General features: G+C 34.7%; 1 protein-coding gene across 20 annotated transcripts in view; it reads left to right on the top strand.

The window, feature by feature from the left end:
* PPIP5K2 (diphosphoinositol pentakisphosphate kinase 2) overlaps nt 1-22,576 on the top strand; it is a 52,143-nt gene extending 29,567 nt beyond the window's left edge. For 4 of the 20 annotated variants that reach the window (XM_074812827.1, XM_074812824.1, XM_074812826.1 and 1 more), the window contains exons 18-32: nt 1,601-1,742; nt 2,818-3,041; nt 4,542-4,669; nt 4,862-4,976; nt 6,318-6,425; nt 6,512-6,628; nt 7,368-7,541; nt 9,897-10,070; nt 11,293-11,362; nt 13,382-13,501; nt 14,394-14,456; nt 16,163-16,222; nt 18,316-18,447; nt 20,043-20,171; nt 20,818-22,576. In XM_074812827.1, coding sequence (XP_074668928.1) covers nt 1,601-1,742; nt 2,818-3,041; nt 4,542-4,669; nt 4,862-4,976; nt 6,318-6,425; nt 6,512-6,628; nt 7,368-7,541; nt 9,897-10,070; nt 11,293-11,362; nt 13,382-13,501; nt 14,394-14,456; nt 16,163-16,222; nt 18,316-18,447; nt 20,043-20,171; nt 20,818-20,921 — 1,860 coding nt within the window. In that variant the 3' untranslated portion in view covers nt 20,922-22,576. The other 16 variants (XM_074812836.1, XM_074812835.1, XM_074812829.1 and 13 more) reach the window with 11 other exon arrangements.

The raw sequence follows: 22,576 nt of genomic DNA, 5'->3' as shown, positions 1-22,576 counted from the left end.
CCTTTTTTTAAAAAAAACTCTTAAGAATACTAAGATGCTGAAAACCAGTAGAATACTTTCTAATCAATGACTCATTAGCATGCTAAATTAATGCATATTAATATAGTTTATGCTGTACAGAACACAAATGATTATTCCTGGTTTTAAATGTAAATGATGTTTATTATTGTTAAGAAACTTTCTCTTTCAATATCCCGTACTCTGTCTGGTATAACAACTGAATACAAGTCCTCAAATGAGGTTTAAGTTAAACTGCTATTTTCTAAAAGGTATTGAGAGCAAATTGTTAAAAAACAATTTACTACCCTGCGTGTATGCTTTATGTGGGTTTGTTTAAATATATGGATTTAAAGTATCATCCAAACCACGCCAGCAGTGGATTCAGCAGTACTTGGAAAAAGTGAGAGAGTACAAGGTCTCAAGGATATATTTATTTTACCCCTTCTTTTTGCAATATAGATATAATAGGATTTGAAATGTGCCTGGAACTGATACAGCACACTCTTCTAAGACAGTCATTGAAAGTAACTAACCTTTGGGATCATAAAATGATAATAACTTTTCTGGGGTTTTAGGTGGGTTTTGGGGGTTTTTGTTTTTAACTTACTTGCCATTTGGGAAAACAAGGTGGTTTTTTTTTCTGTGCCAGAGCACCCTTCCTAATGATTTACTTGGTCACAATAGAGAGCTAGGAATCTGCTTACTATTAGGTGGAGGGCAGAAGTTTTCCATATCCAAATCATCCTGTGCATTTGAGGAAGCTGGGGAAAGTGCAGATATGTATGTGTGTTATGTATATAACTTATTGTTTAATATCATTGTTTGCTTACTTTGGATTATGCAGACTTTTCTGAAAAAATTAGACAAAGCCTCACTTACATGGATATTGACTGTATTGTTTTAGTGACACTCATCTTGATGCTGATAATTTGCAGCTTCTGCAATTTCTATAATTAAGTCAGCACTGAAGGACATCTTCTATGTTCTTGATATATGTGCATTTAAAGGGTTTCTTTTTGTTTCTGTTTTTGTGCTGCAGTCCTGTAGAAACAAAAACCTGAAACAGGAACAGCCAAACTTTTTTTCAGGTATCAGTTTCTGCTGCAAATCCGGTTCTTCCTTCCAGTTGTGCTGAGGAGGGTACTTCACAGAACAAAAAGTATTTTGTGGGACACATAGCCTAATGATAACATTTCTTTTTTGTAAGCTTTTGAATACAATAGTTATTTGAAAGAAAGTTACGGAAAGTTGATAAGTGCGTGCAGAGTTTTAAAAATCTTTTCGGTTTTCCTGTCTTGGAACAAAAAAAGAGGTTTAGGAACTCCTGAAATTGCATATGTTTACTGTATAGAATTAGTTGCCCTGTGAATTTCTTGTCACCTTTGAATCTAGTAAATCTTACTACCTTTCAATATGTTATCTTTTCTTAAAGCCTCAAAGGGAGTAGATAATTGAGAAATGCTTTCAGAAATTAATTGCAACCTGCTTGAATGCTTTTTCTCCAATACTTGGAATCTTTCCTATGTCCCATCTTATCTCCCCAGTTCTTTTAAGTCTAGTCAGATTGTTTACATAATTTTGTGTTCATGTCAAATTGCAGCTTACTCCATCTGGAAGCATCTCATTGATAAAATCAATGCAGGTTATTAAAAATCCTGTAAAGACGTGTGATAAGGTCTATTCCTTGATCCAGAGCTTGACTTCTCAGATCAGGCAAAGAATGGAAGATCCAAAGTCTGCAGGTACTTAAACATTTTTGTAGTTTTATTTAGTTTCTCTTTATATCTGAGAAAGAATTGTAACGTAACTCTTCTTCATTAAATTTGCTTTTAGCAGAGCTTTCATCAACAATGTGTTAGGGATTTTCACAGTCTGATTCCATATGCATAATTTTAAAGTAAAAAGCGGGAGGAACACATGGTTATGTTGCAGGTAAGGGCTCTGTGTGGTGTTCAGAAGTTCCTCAAATGTTTACAGAAATTCTTGTCTTAATTATTTGAAACTCAGCAGTCTACAAAAGTAGCAGGAAAAGCAGATGGTACTAAAGCTAAGTTACGTAGGTAGATTTTTATATTTAAGTATCTTTGCTGAAGATCTGTTGTTTACTATATAATGTGTAGTAGTATTGCATAGAATGATGATCAGTATTAATGGTGGTGAACCAGTGATGCTGGAAGTGACCAGAGTGCTTTTTTCATACTAGCTAAATACTGGAATACTTGTTATCAATGTTCTCTGCAGTGTATAGTATACAAACAGCTTCTGTTCTGAGATTGAGCAGTACAAGTGTCAGCTGTACATAGTATCAGTGGGTTTTGTCTATTTGGTCTTATCTCCTCTCCTGGGATGGGAATGATCCATCCCTTCTACCAGTTGCTTGACTCTTGCTGTTGACACATGCAGGAGAGAGAGACAAATGGAATATGTGGTCTGTTCTAAAACAGAGATGTTTCCTGTTCCACTTTGTCCCTCCTAGAATTTTCTTACAGCCTTTTTTTTGTTGATTTTTTTTTTTTTTATATATACGATCTGTGCTGTAGGATACTTTATTCTTGGTGCTCTAGCTTTGATTAAAAGTCCAGTGGTGCACTTCTGCAGCAAAGCTTTCTATTATCTTGATGTAGCTATGTAGCTGTGATGTTTTCAGCAGTAAAATTAACCATATGCGCATTTATTCCCTCTTCTTAGAAGTAATGCAGTTAACTTACTTGATCCCTTTTATCTCTCTGTATTCAACTGTTAATACCAGGTAATTAAAATCTCCCTTTTATTATTTGAATGAACTTAATTGCTTATATGAGATATGTGTCTATCCAGATATTCAGCTGTACCACAGTGAAACACTAGAACTGATGCTGCGCAGGTGGGCCAAGTTAGAAAAAGACTTTAAAACAAAAAATGGAAGATATGATATTAGCAAAATTCCTGATATTTACGACTGTATAAAATACGACGTGCAGCACAATGGCTCCTTAAAATTAGAAAACACAATGGAATTATACAGACTTTCAAAGGCTTTAGCTGACATTGTGATCCCTCAGGTAAGCATTCTCAGTTATTAAACAGAATGAAGTGTAGAACAGATGCTTTTTCAAATTTTGTGAAAATGTTTACTCTGTCTGTTTTGCAGTAATAGAAGCCTTTAACATTACCTCTTATTTCTGGTAGCAAGCTGATTAGATTTTTTAAGAAAATTTGATTCATAATTCATTAAGCTCTGTTCAAAGTGAATTTTTCTAGCAATTTAAGATGTGAACCTATCTGCTTTGTTTACTGTAGTGTCTTAAAGTGGTTTATCTCAGCCATTTGTCAGATTTAAATGGAGCCCCTGTGAACAGCTGTGTGTTCTAAAATTGCATTTAATTTCATTCTTCCTGCTTTCAGAAATTTAATTTTTAGGCTTTTTGCAAGTAACACGTAATCCTAATCTAATTTCACTTGTTTTAAGCAATTTGAATTTAAAAAGACTTTGCTGCTGCTTCAAAATGCTAACACTCCCTGGTAAAAATGTACACATAGAATTTCAGATGAGAAGCAGACAAGTCAAACTTATACCACAGGCTGTTAAACTCAAGTTAGCTCTGAAATGTTGTAGGCTGCAGGACTTGAAACTTTTGTGATAACAGGACAGAACAAACTAAAGCTTTCCCCAAGTGTCCCTGCAGTTAGAGAGTACTGTTGTAAGACAGGTATTATCCATATTGTATGCCGCAAGTGAGGGAATTTCTTCCTCTCCCCGTCTCTCAAACTCCCTGACAGCGAGGACAAAAGAGCAATGGTACTAAGTATGTGTTTTGTTATGTGGGCCTGTTAATCTTAAATTTTAATAGAGTGTTAGAGAGTGAGGACACGTACTGAAGTAAGAAAAACAAAACTTGATAAGCCTAAATAATGCAAAGGAGAAGTGCTTATGTTGCTTTCTAGAGAAAACTGAAGATCCATCATAATGATGAGAGAACTTTCAGATCATGTGCAGCACAGAGCATGAAGCTTCTGGAAGAACAGATTTTTAAATATTGTAGATAATGTAGCAGATGTATTATTTTCCAGTTGTATTTTTCAGTATTATTTGAGGTGAATAGGAGATCTTCTGTGGGGTGGTTTACCCCAGACTAAGCTAGACATATTAGACAGGTAATATGCCTATGTCTCTTTATTGACTACTTAAAAAAAAAAGTTACTCAAAATCAGGTGAGGTAAAATGCATCATAGATGTCTAAATCCAGGAGAGTAGGGAGGAGAAATAACTCCCTAAGCGTTTTGCTTGAGAAAAAATGCTTCATCATACCAGAAGGTGAAATGACTTTGTGGTTTAACTAGTCAATTAAAAACTGTTTCTTGGTATCAAATCAAACAGCAAAAGGCAAACAGCTTGTTCCTTGAAGGGATGTCAGTAATCAAATATAATAAAAATGTTAAACAAAACTGTTTGCAGTCAGAGCAAACAAATAGAGGATTAATTGGCTCTAATATACAAGCTTTGAATTAGAAGGCATTTTAATTTTTAACTGAATTTTAAAAGTCAGTTTCTTCTTACACAGGAATATGGTATTTCTAAGGCTGAGAAACTAGAGATTGCCAAAGGTTACTGTACTCCTCTAGTTAGAAAAATTCGTTCTGACCTTCAGAGAACTCAAGATGATGATACTGTAAATAAGCTTCACCCTCTGTAAGTGTTTTACTTTTTTACACAGTTATATTAATTTCCATAAGACTTAATAGAGATACTCCGTAGCTTTCATGTCTAAAATATCTTACTAGCTCATAGTAATTAAAAAGTGTGATTTATTTATTTGTTACAGCTATTTCTAAAATAGGGACACATCTCATTATGGTCTAATAAGGTTTTTTTTCTTTCAAGTTACTCCAGGGGTGTTATGTCCCCTGAACGCCATGTTCGTACACGGTTGTATTTCACCAGTGAGAGTCATGTCCACTCCCTGCTATCTACCCTTCGTTATGGTGCCTTATGTGATGTAAGTTGAACACTCTTTCTGTTAAAGGTCTGAAATTTTGAGAGGAACCAGAAGGACTCAAGTCTTACTAAAACTGACTGAAACAATCTTACTAAAACTAAATCAATTAGAAGCTTAAATTTCTTAAGTGGCTTTGAAATTTATCACACTTTTTCAAACATCTGATTTCCTATTACATATGCAGAGACATATTTCAAATTGCTTGAATGCATATTGGTGGAAATCATCATGCCCTTTAAAGTAATGCTAAGTTCCATTGGTGTGTTCAGCTGTATATGTTACAGTCTCAGAGAGATTTGAAAAGGGCAGATAATCCATTTTTTTGTCTTATGTTGTCACCTATAATTCTCCCAACTCTTTTTGCCTCCAAGTTACCATTCAGGGTTCTCTTGAATTCACTTTTGGACTGGCTTAATATTTTTGACCTTTGGCATATTGTCAAGACCCCCCTACCTGACTTCAAGAATGCTCATGTAGTGCAAAGTTTCTCCTGTTCAGTGGATTGTCTTACTTTACTGTACTGTTGTAGAATACCTTGAAGGTGGTGCATTATTATCCATCTGATTGGCTTTGAAACCAAGGACTGAAAAAGACAGGGTCTTCAGATTCAGAAGTGATCTAACTGAGCTCTTGGAGAGGACAAATGCAGCACCACAAAGCCTACACATCTGCTTCTAAGACAGAGCTTGATTAAGATACTAACTTTTGAAATAGTTGTATTGACATGCTTGCTTCAGGTAATGGATGACTAAACTCACTGATGGCAAAAGCATTTTTAATCCTCTACCTCTGTGACATATGCCAGGGCAGATACACTCCTAGCTTAAATTTCCTTTTAAGGTGGATTGCTAAAGGTATTTTTACTAGAGCATGAAAAAAGGTGAATATTCATATTAAGTAGTTTGGGATGTGATGGTTAATTTCCTCTAAATACTAGAAGCCTTCATTTACTCTGTCTGACTGGTAGAGTGATATCTAGAAATATTTTCCACAATGTACTAGTTGAAATGAGTTTATTGCAAAATTAACAATTCCCATCAGGAGAGTTTAAAATGGTGCCTCTGTCTACAAGACATATATCATGTTTGGTGAAAGAACATGAAAGATACACTGAAATAAAATATGAGAAGTTCCGATCTTCACTGTTCTTTGATTTGATGAGTAATTTAAGTCACTTCTTTTTTCTGGTTGTATCTCTGCTTTTTCCTTAGTTATGAAAAGATTCGTACTTCTACTATGAATGCAAAATCCATGTAAAAGTGGAAAAAGGGAAATTACCAGTCTCTTTCAAGAAAATAGCTGGGGTTTATGTATTGATTTTTTTTTCCCTCTCTTCATAAGGAATCAAAAGATGAACAATGGAAACGAGCTATGGATTATTTAAATATTGTCAATGAACTCAATTACATGACACAGATTGTTATCATGCTTTATGAGGATCCAAACAAGGTATTTAAATTGGATAAATATCTTCAGAAATGAGTGGTGTTAAGCTATGTATTAAAGTGTAAACTTATTTAATCATTTTCCTTCAGGAACTTTCTTCAGAAGAACGTTTTCATGTAGAGCTGCACTTTAGTCCAGGAGCCAAAGGCTGTGAGGAAGATAAAAATTTACCAGCTGGATATGGATACAGACCTGCCTCCAGAGAGGTAATAATTATGCCTTTCTTTAAAGCAAAAGTTAGTTTTTCTGGATGCGGACATACCTAAAATAAACGTGGGAAATTGTTAGGTAAAAATTACAAAAGTGATTTTTATTTTGGTAGAAAAATATCTAGCAAAATACAATCAGTCCCAGTGCATTATTCCATTTTGAATGGACACTGAGGTAATGGACATGGACAATTTGGACCTTCTGTGGCTTTGCCAGATTTTTGCTAGAAATACAAAATATTTATTCTAAGAAAAGTGATATCAACATCAGTGTCATATCAATGTTAGTCTGGCAACTGAAAGAAATATTTAAGAAAGTAAGGTAGTTTGGCATGTTTATGAATACAGATCGATATTTTCAAAGATTTATGGGCAGGTCTGTGGAATTACCACCTGCTTTTTGACAAATGAATGAAAGCAAAGTTTGGCTGGAATTCTTCTGTTCACTTCAGGGTCAGGATTTTAGTACTGTGTCAACAGAAAATTGGAGTAAGATAGGTTGGCTGAACAGTGTGGTTGATTAGGACCACACTATCATATGCAGTGGCTGGTTAGGACAAGTGCACACAGATTATTAAAGTCTAGAGCAATTTGTTCAATAATATGTGATTTACTTCTTGTATTTTTAAAATCAGCTTGCTTTATGTTTATACAGAAGATATATTTAAAAGCCACGTCTGTCTACATGTTGCAAGGTGGGCAGCTAAATTGAAAATGAATTATGTATTGTCTGTAGAATGAAGGCTCGAAGAAAACCTCTCATAGAAATGATAGTGATGAGGAGGCACACGCTCCTAAAAGAGATGAAGCAGATCGGTCGGTAGTGATGTTCAAGCCAATGGTATCAGACCCAATTCACATACACAGAAAGTCACCCCTTCCAAGATCCAGGAAGATTGGTTCTGTTGAAGTAAGTGTTTATGTTCCAGATAATGTCTTTCACAGAAATTAACTTTTGCTTACTTCTAACAAAACAAAAACAAATGTAATTCTGCTTTTGCTTACACAGAACCAGTATGATGTTATGTCTCACAAAAGGATTGCTCTTATTCTATGAGAAATCCTCCATGGCAGTAAATTGTCTGAAGGAGGTTTGGGATTTTTTTAAATGGAATATTATTTTGTGATAAGACTTCTCTCCTTTTTTCTTTTTAAGCCATTTTAGAAAAGCCAATATTTGAAAATGAAGACTTTTTCAGTCTAAACCTACATCTTCAAACTAACATACATTGCTTTTTTATTCATCCTTATAATACATAATAACAGCTGCTATTGGGAATTAAGCAAACCTTCAGGGTGATCATGCTGAGAGGGGATGGAGGGATTGGGGGCAGTAGGGGAGGTACAGGAGGTGAGAGACATGTCTTCTGCTGTATTTGCTTTTAAGTGGTGTGAAAGTCACTCCACTTGTCAAGCAAGGTAAGAGAATGAACTGGAAGCTTTTTTTTTTAAGTGGGTGGGGTTTGTGTTTCATGAATTCTTTAGATAACATCCTGAGCAGTCTAGTCTCCTGTCTTGAAGGCCATAACATCTAGATGTGCTTCACAGATACAGCTTTAGTGTCACAGAGGTAGGGGGTTGCGCGGTCATATCACTGATACCATGCTTACCTTTGAGTGGCAAAGCTTCAGATAGCACATAGTGGCACTTCTGTGATATTAATGCTAGAAGCAGACTAACAGCTTCTTATTGCCTCATTTTCAGTTGCTTTAAACCATCCAAAATGGAGAGTCACACCAAGAGCTTTTCCTTTCATGTTTGTGTTGGGAATGGACTGTTTGTATTCAGTGAAAGCATTACAGATTTGCAAGTAACTTGGTTATTGGTAGTGTGGAGAGAAAAAGATGCATGGTTCCCTTCTATAAGGAAATCTGTATAATTTCACAGTACTTTCATAAATTAATAAGGATAATAAATATGAATGTCTTACATTTTCTATAACCAAGTTTTATCATAATAAATGCTCACAACATCAATATTTGGGATTTTGAAACGCTGTTTTCACTATGATCATGCAAACTCCCCTCCTAGTTATGAGTTCACATACACTTCAGACTTTGAACCATTTTCATTTTCATAAATTATGTAGAAATTACTTTCAAAAGGTATCAATAACATAAATTACTAAATTTTGGCTGTGCAGGTAATGTGTGTTCAGATGGAATGTGTTTCAGCAATCAGTGCTTGTTTATTTGCTGGAAGAAGATAACTGATTTAAAGAAAATATACACTATGAAACTTTTTTTTAAAAAAGTAAAATTGGAAGTTGCATCTGGCCTACTGAAATTTGCAAAACCAGTATTTGTAATGTTTAAACCAGTTGGTATTTTGAAGTGTTTAAAAAAAAGTCATTGCAACTTAAACTGCAACTGCCTTGAACATTTTTTTTTTTTAACCCTATAAGGCAATTCTCTCTTCACCTATGTCCATTTCATGTGAAAGTACACTTTCAGGTGTGAGTGTGAGATTATATGAAAGTTTTGATCTGGGATATAGTTAGGAGTATTTATAGAAGGATTGCAACTGATTGAGTCATGAAAATAAAAAGAAAAAAAAAAAGCAGCAGCATTCTAAGAGTAAAACAAGGAATTAAGGCTCATCTGCATTGGAAATCAAATTCTGTATTGCTGAAAATGTTGATTGCTAATGATACGTAATGATGTAGGGCATGGGGGACTCAGCCTGAGACTGTCCTCCCTTGAAGTCTTAATAGGTGTCCAGCCAGCATCAGATAATTTTTAGGGCTTTTTTAATGTTGGAAAACTACTGCTTAGGTTGGTGCTACTACCAGTGAGTCAGCTGTAAAGTCTCAAAGGCAATTCTAAAAATGAGAATCTTTTAGATAAGGTTATGGACTAGAAATGAAAATAAGTAATAAATAGGAAAGTTTAATGTACTTAAAGGGGGAAAACTATTGAACAGTATGTCAGGGATAACAGATACTCTATTTCCAACATATGGAAAATTCTTAAAATTATGAGTGAATTATTGATAACAATTACTTTCCTCTTATATCTAATAATTAGTCTATCAGAAATTTGAATAAAATGTTGTATTAAAAGATATAATTGGATGAAGAGATAAAAGTGGATCTGATAACTTCCTAATATTGTAATATTACTCTTCCCTAATCACTGTTTAATAGTTTTAAAAGCAGTATATAAAAGGGTGCAAGCAGATTGGGTTTTTTCTTTTCTGTTCATTTGGCTCTGTTGAATCTAACTTTGCATGCTTTGCTGTTTTTTGCCCCCTTTCTCACTTCCAGGAAGAGAGCCCCCTGAGTGTGTCTAGCCCAGAGTGTATTGGTACCTGGCTGCATTACACCAGTGGTGTGGGTACTGGGCGTCGAAGACGCAGATCAGGGGAACAAATCACTTCTTCCCCTGTCTCCCCTAAATCATTGGCTTTCACATCCAGTATTTTTGGCTCATGGCAACAGGTTTTTAAACTTTACTTCATTAAACATTATTATGCATTCCAAGCAACAACCAACTGTCTTTAAGGACATCTAATCCCTTGTTATGGATTATGTTTGAAGCAAATTCTTCCACTTCTTAAAATTACTTCCCGAGAATGTTTGGGGGAAAAAGAGCAAGTGCATGTTTTTCCACTGAATGTGTTATATGTTTTCCTAAAAATTTGGTTTCTTTATAGGAATTGCAAATGTTACAACTGTAAAAAAGATTTAGTCTACTGCATAATGAAACAGATTTCTGCTTTGGTTTAGTTGTCCTTTAAGACTTTAAAGACAGCATTGCTTAATTTGGTGGTAGGTAAATTGAAAAACTTTTTGTTTAATAATTGCAACCAATACCATTTAAAATAATTTTATATTGCTATTCAAAACTTGTTTTGCATATATCATATTTTCAGTGGCCTGGTATTAACTATTGCAAGGAAAAAATTCTAGCGCTAATAATTCTTGCTTTCTGTATCCAGAGGTGTCTGAAACTCCCAGTACAGTACATCATCCATTGACTTGTGCACTATTTTGACTATTTTTCTAAATATCGGGGGGGAAAGGCAGGGAAAAAAGAAACAGTAAATCTTTTTGAAGTACCAGTGAAGACCTAAAGATTGTTTAGTATGTCAAGATATTGTTTACATGTGTGACAATGGATGGTGTTCTGTCAGTTGTATCCTTTTTCTTTGAAAATGTTCATAATTTCTTTTTATTGTGGAAAATTCTAAAACTTTACATAGGAAAAGTTTGTATCAGTAAAGGCTGTGAGCATCTGAAGATTGATTACACTGACTGAGCCCGTGCATGGATCAGTGATTGTATGGTGTCCTCAATAGCTTGTCTGTCTTTCCTTCCCTTCCCTCCTTTTTTCAATACAGGCGCAGTTTAAGAGAGTGAATTTGGTAAAATGAAATAAAATGTCTCAAATGTCTGTTCTCATATTGGTCTTGGTTTGTGTCCTTTCTCATTCTGAATGCTTGCTTTGCACCACCTCATTGCAAGGAACTCATATGTGAAATGGACTCCCTTCAGAAGGGGATGTTGCATGATCTTTCATGTTTCTTTTACATATTTTTACTAACACTTATCATACAGCTTATTAACACTTGTCTGTCTGAAACAGGCTGCTATATCAAGTTAAATGGATGTTTCATGCTGCTATTCTACTTCCCCTTATTTTTCTGTTTTTTATATCCAGGTTCTATCAGAAAGCAATAGTAACTTACGTACACCGAGAACTATTCTGGAACAAAAGCAGAGTGGTCTAGGTATGTGCCTACAATTGAAATTTTGTTCGATGTTAGCAGCTTTTCATCTGCCTGTTTTTGTGTACAGTTATACATTATTTGAATAGCTTTTATGTTAACAGGATCCAATAGTACTTGTTATCAATAATATATGCTGAGTGTCTGCCTATGAACTGGACAATATTTCTGCAGCAGAAGTTTTTAAATAAATTATAACTGAAAAGAGCAAATTATTTGAGACTATCCACACTACTGACTCTGTACTGCTCACAACAGGTACACAGGATTACTTTTAACATAGAGTAGATTTCTAAGATATAATTTAGTTCATGACTGAGTTTTTGGGGTTTGCAAGAATCTTTTGGATTGAAATGGCCTGCACTGGAAACTGATAAAAACACTTTTCTTGAAAATTAACGTTTCCTACTGTGAGCAATTGATGGAATGGAAGGTGTTTTACTGAGGGGAGGGGGATGGGAAACAAACCTCAAGTTTCTTGATAATATCAGGGGTTTTGCACACATTCTCTCCCCTAAAATCAATTTTCTCCTTTCAGCATTAGAATGAATCATACTGTAATCAGTGAGTTGTCTCAAATTCTTTTAGTTCAAGTGGTGCTTTTCTGTTGCTTCTTTGAAACAGGCATACATATGACTCATATGCAAAAATATGAAATCTTGCACTACTGTAAATCAATATTGCATTTTTTTTCTGTGTGTCTTTTCATGGAAAAAAGTGCAGAAAATGCATAAGCCGTATGCATAAATGCAGAAGTAGATTTTTCGTTTCTTTGTAAAGATCTATATGTCTAATCTCTCTGTGATACTTTTCTCCCTATTATGTTTTTCCCTTAGTAAAATGCATATATCAGGTGCTCTTTTTATCAAAGTCATGTTTTTTATTGTGTGCTTGCTAAAATTAATCAACTTTTCTTTTGCCAATGTGAGATACAATATGGTTTGTGGAAGTTGATGTATTTCTGTGCATAGATTAAGGTATTACGTTTGTGAAAGGCTTTTGCCACAGACCAGGCACCAATTTATTTTGGTTGTGATTGGTCACATGTGCTAGTAATGTTTCCCTTCAGTGGGTCATTAAAAGTAATGAAAGGAAGTATCACTGGATAGATAGTTGATTTTAAAAAAAAAATCTGCTGTTACTTATCTAGAATGTAGAAGATAAGTTCTGAATGAAAAACCACTTCTCCTTCCAGCTAGCAGTAAAAACTAAAGGAAAAAAATGGCAACTTTTTTTCCATTTTGTTCATTGTTGTATGTAAATTTCATTTATGGTTGATGATTATAAAAGTTCTTTTCTGTCTGTGGGTTTCAGTGATTTGTTAAAACTCTCATCCTAGTGGCAGGAATGTATGAGTTGTAACAAAAGTACTCTCACTTGCATGGAAATATACAAAAGTCTTCTCAGGAAAGGAAGTCAAGCTAAACTTGATGGAACTTCTAGGCATTTTCAGTTTGTAACATTGTCAGTGATGGTACCTGAAATATGAATAGCACATTTACAATTTGTTGAGGTAAGAAAAGAAATATTTCCATACTAAGTCTGTGGAAATGCATGACAACTACATTGCAGCCTCAAAGGTTGATATGGATGAAAACAATGAGCAGTATTTTTCCAGTTTATATTTGTTTGAGAACTGCAGGTTTTAAACCACACAACTTTCACATCATCATCATCATCTTGGTTTTGTTTTGTTGTTTTGGTTATGTTTACATTGATGCTAACTGGTAACTTTTCTTTACCAAAAGTGAAAACAGGACAAGAATTCACTTTGTTAAAGCCAGTCCTCTCTTTGCACATATAGCAGAGGGTGCTGTGTCATGAGTGGAAGCACAATATAATATGATAGTTTCAGCCTACAAGTACCACTCTGACATTACAAGCATATTGTGAACCTGTCCAAGGCACTGCCAAAAGCTGCCTTTTGTGTGGTAAGAGCCATGTGCTTGCATGCTGCATGCATTCCCAATGTGAATGGACGAACACCTGGTTGTTGTGTGTATTTTCTCTAACTCCCATCAGGGTCTCACTGCGCGGGCCTGTTTAGCACCTCAGTGCTCGGGGGTTCTTCAAGTGCACCTAACCTACAGGATTATGCTCGTACTCATCGTAAAAAGCTGACTTCTTCTGGCTTCATAGATGGTATGTGCACACTCTCGCACATGCACGCACAAACCATGTGCCACATTAAACTTCTAAAGTTAAATCCTAGGTTACTGATTTTAATGGAATCCTAGAATCCTTTGCCTTAGTATTAATTGTATGAGTTTCTATTGCTTCTTTATTGCCCATAGCTTGCTTTATGTTTAACTTAATAGCATAGTTAATTCTTGTTTGTGTCTTGAATTGAACACTAGTTCATATACTTGTAATGCGTGCTAGGAGATTTCAGCAAGTAAACTTTTTTAAGTAAACTAAAATTTTAGGTTTGAAATTCTTTTCTCATTTTAAACTTCAGGTTTTAGTATTACTTATGGATCTTGAAATGAAATAAATTACTTGGAACATATACAAGGAATGAAAGAAATTATAAACTAATAAATTAAATACTGATGGTGAAAATTTTAGGATTCCTGAACCTTTTTCAGTGGGGTTTAGATTACAAAGGAGCAGGAGATTTTCAGTTTTGGATAATCTGGGGTAGAGAAGAAACTCTCACTAGATTTCAGAATGTAAAGATGCCAAAGCACACCTTTATAACTGAGGTGAAACAGTATTCATGCTAGTTTTCCCCCAATTCACTACTCTGTGTTCGACTCTAACGTGATATAAACTTGTATGCAAGAATCACCAGCTCATTCTGCTTGTTTTCATACACTTCATTACATATCTTGTAGTTGCCAGCAATCCAAATTTTCTTCTTTTTAACCTCTATTTAGATTTTAGCCCTTTTCCTTGGTCCCTTCTGCATGCCACTCAGTTCTAATACCTTCTCATCTTTTCTTTTTTTTCTTTCTTCTTCCTTTCCTTTTTTAAAATGTCCCTCTTTTGGTAGCTGTTACAAATTTCAGGTACCTGTTTTTCTCTTTCTCAGACACCACACGCGGTTCTGCTGTTAAAAGGTTTTCTATCTCATTTGCTCGACACCCAACCAATGGTACGTTTTGCTTTTATTTTAAAAACAAAAACAAAAACAAAAGGTTCCTTGCTTCAACCCTTTTATTTTTATTTCAAATACGGGGTGTACAGTATCATCCAGCCATCTGTTGTTTCTAACTTCAAGCACAACTCCAAATATATTTGTAATCATCAGATATCCTAAATCCCTTCTTTACCATTCATTAGTATAAATATAACATCAAAATTCATTTGTTAGAAAAATCCTTGAAAAAATTGAAGTGCTACTGTTAATCATGATCTCTGTAATAAATTATTCTTCCCAATTTCTTTTGTGATCAGACTGTATGGTACAAGATAAAAACAGAATTAAACCTGATCTTTATTGGGCATACACTTCTTGATAGCTGCTGTTTCTTCTTTGTCTTTCTCCTGCTGAGCTGTTTCCCTGAGCCTCCTGACGCTAAAAGAAATCACTGAACTGACAACTGGAGTTTGACTATCTTCTTGAAGTGATGCTAAATTAAAAAACTAAAGCACAATTTTGGTTCCACTCCTGCTAAATTGCTATGTTTATCATCGGACAAAAATTTATTTCACTTTATCATACTTCTCTGTTCATCAGATGTCCAAATTACTTAAATATTGCACTAAAAATCACAGCAAGAGAGCTGCCTGTTGCTTACATTGACCTCTTGAGCTTCAAGAGTTGAGAGTTAACTTGTCTTCAGTCTACTATAGTTACAAAAAAAGTCTGGTTTAACACACAGGACAGAGGTATGTCTTTCTCTTCCTCAGCAAAATATTTCATGCCTACCTTTCTGTGTGATTATATAGGCCCAAAATGTATCCTGTTCATGGAAACTAGGCTCGGTCTTCAGCATCGACCAGATCTTAATGTAGCTTTTCCAGATTTCTTAACTGCACTTTTAAAATGTGGATGACTGTTGGCTGAGTACATTGATGGTGATAGTATTGAAACTACAGTGGAAATCATTGGCATTTTTATGTTAGATTTGAAATATATTTGCTTTAGAAACAAGGTTAAAAAAAAGACTTTTTGTTTGGCTTTGCTGAGAAGCAGAGTGTCCTTTATTATACTCAATTGGAATCCATGGTGACTTTTTGCACTGCAGTGCTTCTTGAAGGGAAACTGCTATAGTAAGGCTGAATTAATACCATTAAGACAGTGTTTGATCTAAAAGGCCAATTCTAGTGTCCTATTTCAAATAGGAAGGTTAGGAGTCCATTTGTTATCTTTAGACTCAAACCAAATAGTGTTTCAAAAAAATACAAGGTCAGGAAGAACTGCATTTGAGTTTCAGTGTCTAATAATTTGGTTAGTTTCTGTTCCATCTAGCACTTTCTGTGACTCATTCTTTAAAAAATGAGCTAAATCGCTTTTAATGAATGCATGGATTGTTCTGATTCATTTAATACAGCAGTTTTACCACCCATCTCTTACAAGATTAATGCATGCTCTTTGAGCTCCTATGAAACTTAAGTGTATTGCAGGTTTCCAAGGGTTCTCTACTAACATAAAAACATATTGATGTTGTTTTGTTTGTCCTTTGGACTATCATTTTGATTCTCCTTGTCCCTTTCACTCTGTTTTTTCTTATTTTTATGTTGTTATCACACCCTCTTAACTCATTTCAGACTACCCCCCCATCTTTAGTTCAAGGAACATGGTGAAACAAGTATCTTCTGACAGTGCTTTACCTTATTTTCTGGGTCCCTGTGCAGAACACTCACACCTCTTTAGGTGCTGGTCCATTTCCTCTGTGGAATTTCTAGGCTCCAGTGGTATGTCTCTATAGCTTTTAAATGTAAGACAGCAGGGTGGCTTTTTGAGATGCTGCGTTTACCCTTTCATTGTCTTGCCTTTTGATGGGGACAGTGCTTTAAGAATAAATATAGCCAAAACTCAAAAGCTGTTAGTTTACAGAAAATTGCTTTTTTAACGGGATACTGTCAGGCTGCTTCATCATTAAAATTCAAATTTATTTCTCATAACATCATAAAATATTTATTATAAAAAATTATCATAAAATATTTGTCATAAAATATTAAAATATAACACTGCAGATAGATTTCCAGGGAATCTTTTAAGTCATATCCCTTAGATGCAGAGATACTACAACAACATGCTGGGATATGGCTGTCTGATAGCAGAGTTGTTAAAACTGAACAAAAACCTATGGAGGGAGAATTCCTGAAAGAAGAAAACTTCTTTTCTTTTTTTAAAGGGCATTGGTGTATTTTGAAATTCCTCTGAACTATAACAGTAATAGTTACTATAAAGTTAACCTGACATTGTCCCACTACATTCTTTGCAAAATTAAAAAAATAAATTCTCGTTCAAGTGATAGTGACTTTTTTGTCAGGGTAAAGAGATAAATCTCATATTTTACTGTAATGCAAAGAAAGGGTTTGCGCTTTGCATGCATGCACAGTTATTTAGGATATTAATATGTATGCCAAACATCTTAGTGCTTACAGTGAAGCTTAGCTACTGCCTTTATAGGAAAATAGAAATTAAGTATGTGGTAGCGTTTCTTTTGTACATGAAAACCACGTTTCCATGAAATGCAACATTTTATTTGTAATATAAGTGAAGCTGACATAAGTACACTTCAGTTGATTGTATATTTGAAGCGACTGTCCTTCAAATTTGAGTATGGCCAAGGTGGATCCAAATATGAATACAGACATTTGGAGGTTGAAATTTTGTTGAGTTACTTCTCTATGGGGAGTGACTGGGGAACACTGGATATCACAGGAATATTGATGTTTATTATTTTAGGGGAGGGAACAGTTTACAGTCATAATGCTATCTCTTATAAATGTACCTTGAACTGAAATTCTAAACATTATTTCGTTCACTATTGTTTCTTCATTTAAATAGCTTAAAAGAAATGTAGCAACTGTAAATTTACAATATTGAATTGCAGAGTTGTAATGTTACAGCTGTATGTTGGAAACATTAATGGACATATTTTCGTCTTCTGAAATGCAGTTGGGTGAAGAGCTGTTTATTGAGTTATCAAACCTGCATCACTTTAGAGAACTGGTGGTTGTTTTTTTTTTTGCTGAAATGTTTAAATGCTTTTTAGTATGTTAGTAATATGGATATGCATGGTTGGTGTATAATCAATACTAATGTAGAAAACCAAAGTCCAATAAATTTTTAGATTTCGGATTTCTGTACTTACGTGTTCTAATACATGAAACTTCTATTCTTGTAAGTACTGTGTTTAAATGCATAAAGGTAGGTGTAAACCTGTCTTACAAAGTTAAAACATGTAACCTCAAGGTACAAAAGTGCTAACAGTGGTTTTCTTTTGATATTGAAGGCAACAGTTTGTTTTCACAGAATACTGAAGATGTTAGAACGTGAATTCTGCAAATTTATTTCTTGGAAGTTGTAGCATTTTAGCTCATCTGCTAACAGTTAACAATATAGCTATCCTAGTTTACTTGCATGAATGAGTTACCTATTTAGTGTTATGCCAGGTATGAGAATGAGTAGGAGAAATACTACCATTTCCTGACTTTTTTTTTTAGTGATTTACTAAGTTTGTCTTAGAAGAAAGTTATCTTTCATGAACTGATTTGGGAGTAGAGCACAGTTGTAATATTTGAAGACCACTTTTTGTTTACATGGGATTTGTATCCCATGGTATGTTACATGCTATCTTTAGTTTAGTACACCCTGGAAGTTGGCACATCTTGTTCCAACTCCTATAATATTTAGTGTCCATGATTTCAAGACTACGTCTGCATGTGCTGATTTAAAGTAATACTTTTTATCATGCATTAATACTTGCCCATGCAGTAGCTTAAATCCTGTCTTATGTTTGAAAATATCCTTTTTTTTTTTATTATTTTTCTTCCAGGTTTTGAACTATATTCCATGGTTCCTTCTATTTGCCCTTTGGAAACTCTGCACAACTCCTTGTCTCTGAAGCAGGTGGATGAATTTCTTGCCTCTGTTGCTGCTCCATCAAGGGAAAATCTACAGGAGACATGTACTAATTTTAGTTTGTAATTATGTTAATTTGAAATTGTTAAATATTGTCTAGTCAATCTTTCCAGTATTTTACAGCTAACAAGTAAACTAACAATACTGCATTTTGAAAAATGAAATGTGTACATAGGGCATAATTTTAAGTTTTGCAGTATGGACACTCATAATTCTTTGAAATAATGTCTGTGTTGACTGGGGTAGTAAACTAAGGGTTTAATGAAATCGTGATTGTTTATTTCCTCACATTAAGATCTTACCCGTACTGTCCTCACTGACAGCTGAATTACAAGGAAAGCTTTTTAGTGAGCATGCAGTATTTTCAGCTTTATACTGTACTGTTGTAGCAGCAGTAACCTCAGCAGAGTAGTGTTGTCTTTTACAAGCCTTTTACACCTTAAACCTGTGTTATTTCCTGTTTCTTTCGATATTACTTGGGGTTTCACCTGTGGAGTGCCTTGCAGTTACTTAGTTTTTTAGTAGTTTGTGCTGCATGTTTAATGTTTAAGTGATCTTGAAATGAAATGCAAACTGAGTTCTATCCAGGTGCATGTCTCTGGGAAGATGACTTCCCATTGTGATTCTACTGCTGTGTGTTTGGAAACGGTTTCAGTTAGGTCAGATTTACCACATATTAGGATGCTTATAATTCATGTGTCATGTCAGGTGATTGAAAATCATTCTTCCTGAGGAAATGTCTACAGACTCATGCTTTGATCAGAAAATTTGTACTTGCTACTACTGATACAAAGGGTACCTAGCTGTTAGGATTTTTTTCCTTTTTGCTGTTACAGGATTTTTTTCATTTTTTTCTATTACAGGATTTTCCCTTCTTTTTTCCTGTTATTTTAGTTTTATACCGTTTAGATTTAGATCAGCAGCTAATTTGATAGGGTAGGCCTTCTACCTCTGAGAAGGAAAATAAGCAATTTAAGAAAACGTGACTGAAAAAGAACTCAGAGAGGCTTACAAGTGTTTTAAAGTTCTATTTGAACTGCTTTGTTACACTGATTAGGAAGTTTGTGTCTCTTGAAAATTAGTTCAGAATTTAGAGTACACAAGATGAAAAAATATTTAAAAACTGTCATACTCCTGTGGTAGTCTGGTTGTCACCTTTCTACAAAGGAGTGATTGGAAATTAGACCTGATAGAATTGAGGCCATAGGTGCTTTGCTTTCATTCTGCTTTCCTTTAACATTTGGAAGTTGTCTAGAGAATCACGTACTGTATGTACTTTTCATAGGCGTTTTGGACTAAATGCCTATACCAGTGCAATCTTTATAACCTATGAGAAGTAGCACTAATGCTTTTGGCAGTCTTCTGGCAAGGCAGCTGTTACTGAAATTTGGCTTGGCTGCCTTAGCAGCATGAAGTTATCATGTGCTTTCCGAGGTAAAAAAGAGATCTTTAGATTGGTCTTTCATGCTTTGAAGTTTTGACACTAGAGTCAAAAATCAGTAGCTGAGCTGCATGTTGTGTAACTGTGGCATCTATATTGCTGGATAGATACACGGTTCCATGGCTACAATTTTTGACATTTTGTTCAGATGAGAGTATTTTATTATTAATGATGTGTATCTTTTCTCCCCCCCCTTTCAGCTTCTCCAACTTACATGATTCCACTGTCAGGAAGAAAAATTTCTTTAAATACATATACCCCTGCAAAAATTCAACCAACATCACTTGAAACTTTGCCTGAAAGGCTAGCAATAGAGAAACCAACCTTATGTAAGTTCTGTCACAGGCAGAATGGCTAACTTGATTACATTATTTCCAGCAGTAGGATTCTTTCTTATATATTACATAATTTCTTAGGGTAGTTATTTCTTAACATTCCCTGTCTATGTAAGTGGGATCATTTCACGGGTCAGTGAGAACTCAATAGCATTGCATAAATAGTTTTAGCAGTAAAACTGCATTAGTATTTACTTTCTCTTATCCTCTGAGGTGTGTGAAAGAATTACTATAGCCTGAAAATTCATGGGGTCTTGTTTTGTTCTAAGTATGACAGTATTTCCAGCTACCTCCAAGTAAGATAAGCAAAAGAAATTTATTTATGTAAATAGCAGAATTTCTAAGATGTTTTCTGAACATAGAGCTCTGTGACCAGGTTCTGACTAAAGCTGCCAATATTTGATGATGCATTCAGTCATTAGTATATTCAGTCTGAACTGTCAGCCAGCTACAGTCTGCTTTTGGATGGCTCTGCTCTTTAGAGGGCCTCTAGAACATCATCCCATTGCATTTCTGGTTTCATTAGATTCAGTGTAGTGCTTTTTTTCTCTGCTAGGTAACTTTCATTTTTCTTGCTTTTGATGCTTTTTAGCATGGATATTCCTAAGTGTAAAATCTAATACTTTTTGTTTCTTTACAGCTACCCCTGGATCTTCTGTTTCTGTATCTAATGTTAAGCTATCTCTTGAAGAGGCCTCGCTGGATGTAGAACTTAGTGGTGAAACTCTTTCTGAGAAGAAATGAAGTTGATCAGACAAAACTGGAAGCAACTTAAAACAATTCTTTAGTGTGCATTCAACTAAATTACTGAGCTTTCAAAAGCCATTGAGGTTTGCAGTTCATAGTGCACTTAAGAAGTGTGCACGCTACATACTTAGGTCAAATGTCTTTCCTCATTTTCTAAAACATTTCAGGAAATACTGAACTGCACACCTTTAATGGAAAAGCTGCACATGACCCTTTTCAGTGTCTTCAAATATCTACTGTAAACTTGTACAAAAAGAAAATACCAATGCAGTGGTATGTGTTACAGTGGCTCTTGATTTCACTGTAGGCGTTGTATGTTGTCATTATAAACTTCTATTTTCAGGAGTTTATAATCTCCCTGTGAATCTCTTTTGTGGGCTGAAATGTAACACACAACTTGGCTACAAGCATTTTTTAAATTTAGCTACATTTCCAAAGAGATCTCTTTTGCCTGGTTTTGAAGATAAGCAGATGTTTTCTGCATTTGAATTATTTTATATCATATATGCTGCAATATTTAGGCATGGTGGAATGAGTTAATGTATTGTCACTTTTGACTCTCCTTATTTTTACTCTGTGTTTACATCAGACCTGTAACATTCAAATACACTTTCTCTTTTGTTGTTTAGTATACATGCTTGTATATGGGTACCTGTATATCATTCAGTGGATAAAACTGTCTTTTATATGTTTTTATCAAAACCTTCTTTTGTTTACTAAAAAGACAGTTTTATTTGCTTTGCCGTATGTTTCTACAAAAAGGTGACAGTGATACTAAAAAGCAGATTTTGTAAAAATAGAAATGGTTACAGCTGGTCTGCTAGTAAGTTTCTCCTAAAAATTGTAAATAATCCATCTATGCTTTATTACCATCCCTCCACAGTAGAAAGAGGCTATGGTCTACCAGAACTCAGTGCTTACTCTTGCAAAATACTCAGGATTCATCATGGCCTGGGAATTTTCATACCTCTCTCCTTCCAATCTAGGTGGTTAACAACAGCTCTCATAAAAATAAAATAATTAAAGATTTTATAAGAGCTGTGAGAAGCATTAGTAAGTCAGTGGAACTTTGAGTTGTTGGGTTATGTAATCATCCTGTCTCAGAAGTTCTTGTGATTTTTATCTGTGGCATGAAAAATTATTGAATTATTACAATTATCCCAAATGTATGAAAATATTGTCCACTTTTGCAAGTTCAGTGGGCTGGTTGTTAATAACGGACTTCATAAAGTACAAGTTAGTTAATACCTTTCACATTTAAGTTGCAGAAGACATAGCTTCCCAGTAGTATTTTTGAGTAGGGCTCTCCAGAGCCAGTGCAACTATAATTACATTCACTTTGACACAAGGTCTGTTTTCAGTGTTTACCACAGGTGAAATGGCTTCAGCAGACTAATTCTAAAAATACAGGTTAAATACTTGTTAGATACCAAAAATATGAAGGGTTTCACAGCTCTATACTTAAAACATTTCATTTTTCGTAGTGTAATTGTGTTATTGACAGTGTTGGTGTTGCACACAACTGAATGTACACTTGTTTATCATTTAAAAAAAAACCTGTTAAAATTTATGTATGTGTATCATTCCAGTCAACCAAAGCTTGGCATAACTTTTTTTTACGTGCTCCTAAATAAAAACAAGTTAGCTGGCAA

This window comes from Strix aluco, chromosome Z (genome assembly GCF_031877795.1).
Source record: "Strix aluco isolate bStrAlu1 chromosome Z, bStrAlu1.hap1, whole genome shotgun sequence".
NCBI lineage: Eukaryota > Metazoa > Chordata > Aves > Strigiformes > Strigidae > Strix > Strix aluco.
Note: the sequence above shows the minus strand (reverse complement) of the source record. Positions and strands in the feature narration are given on the sequence as shown.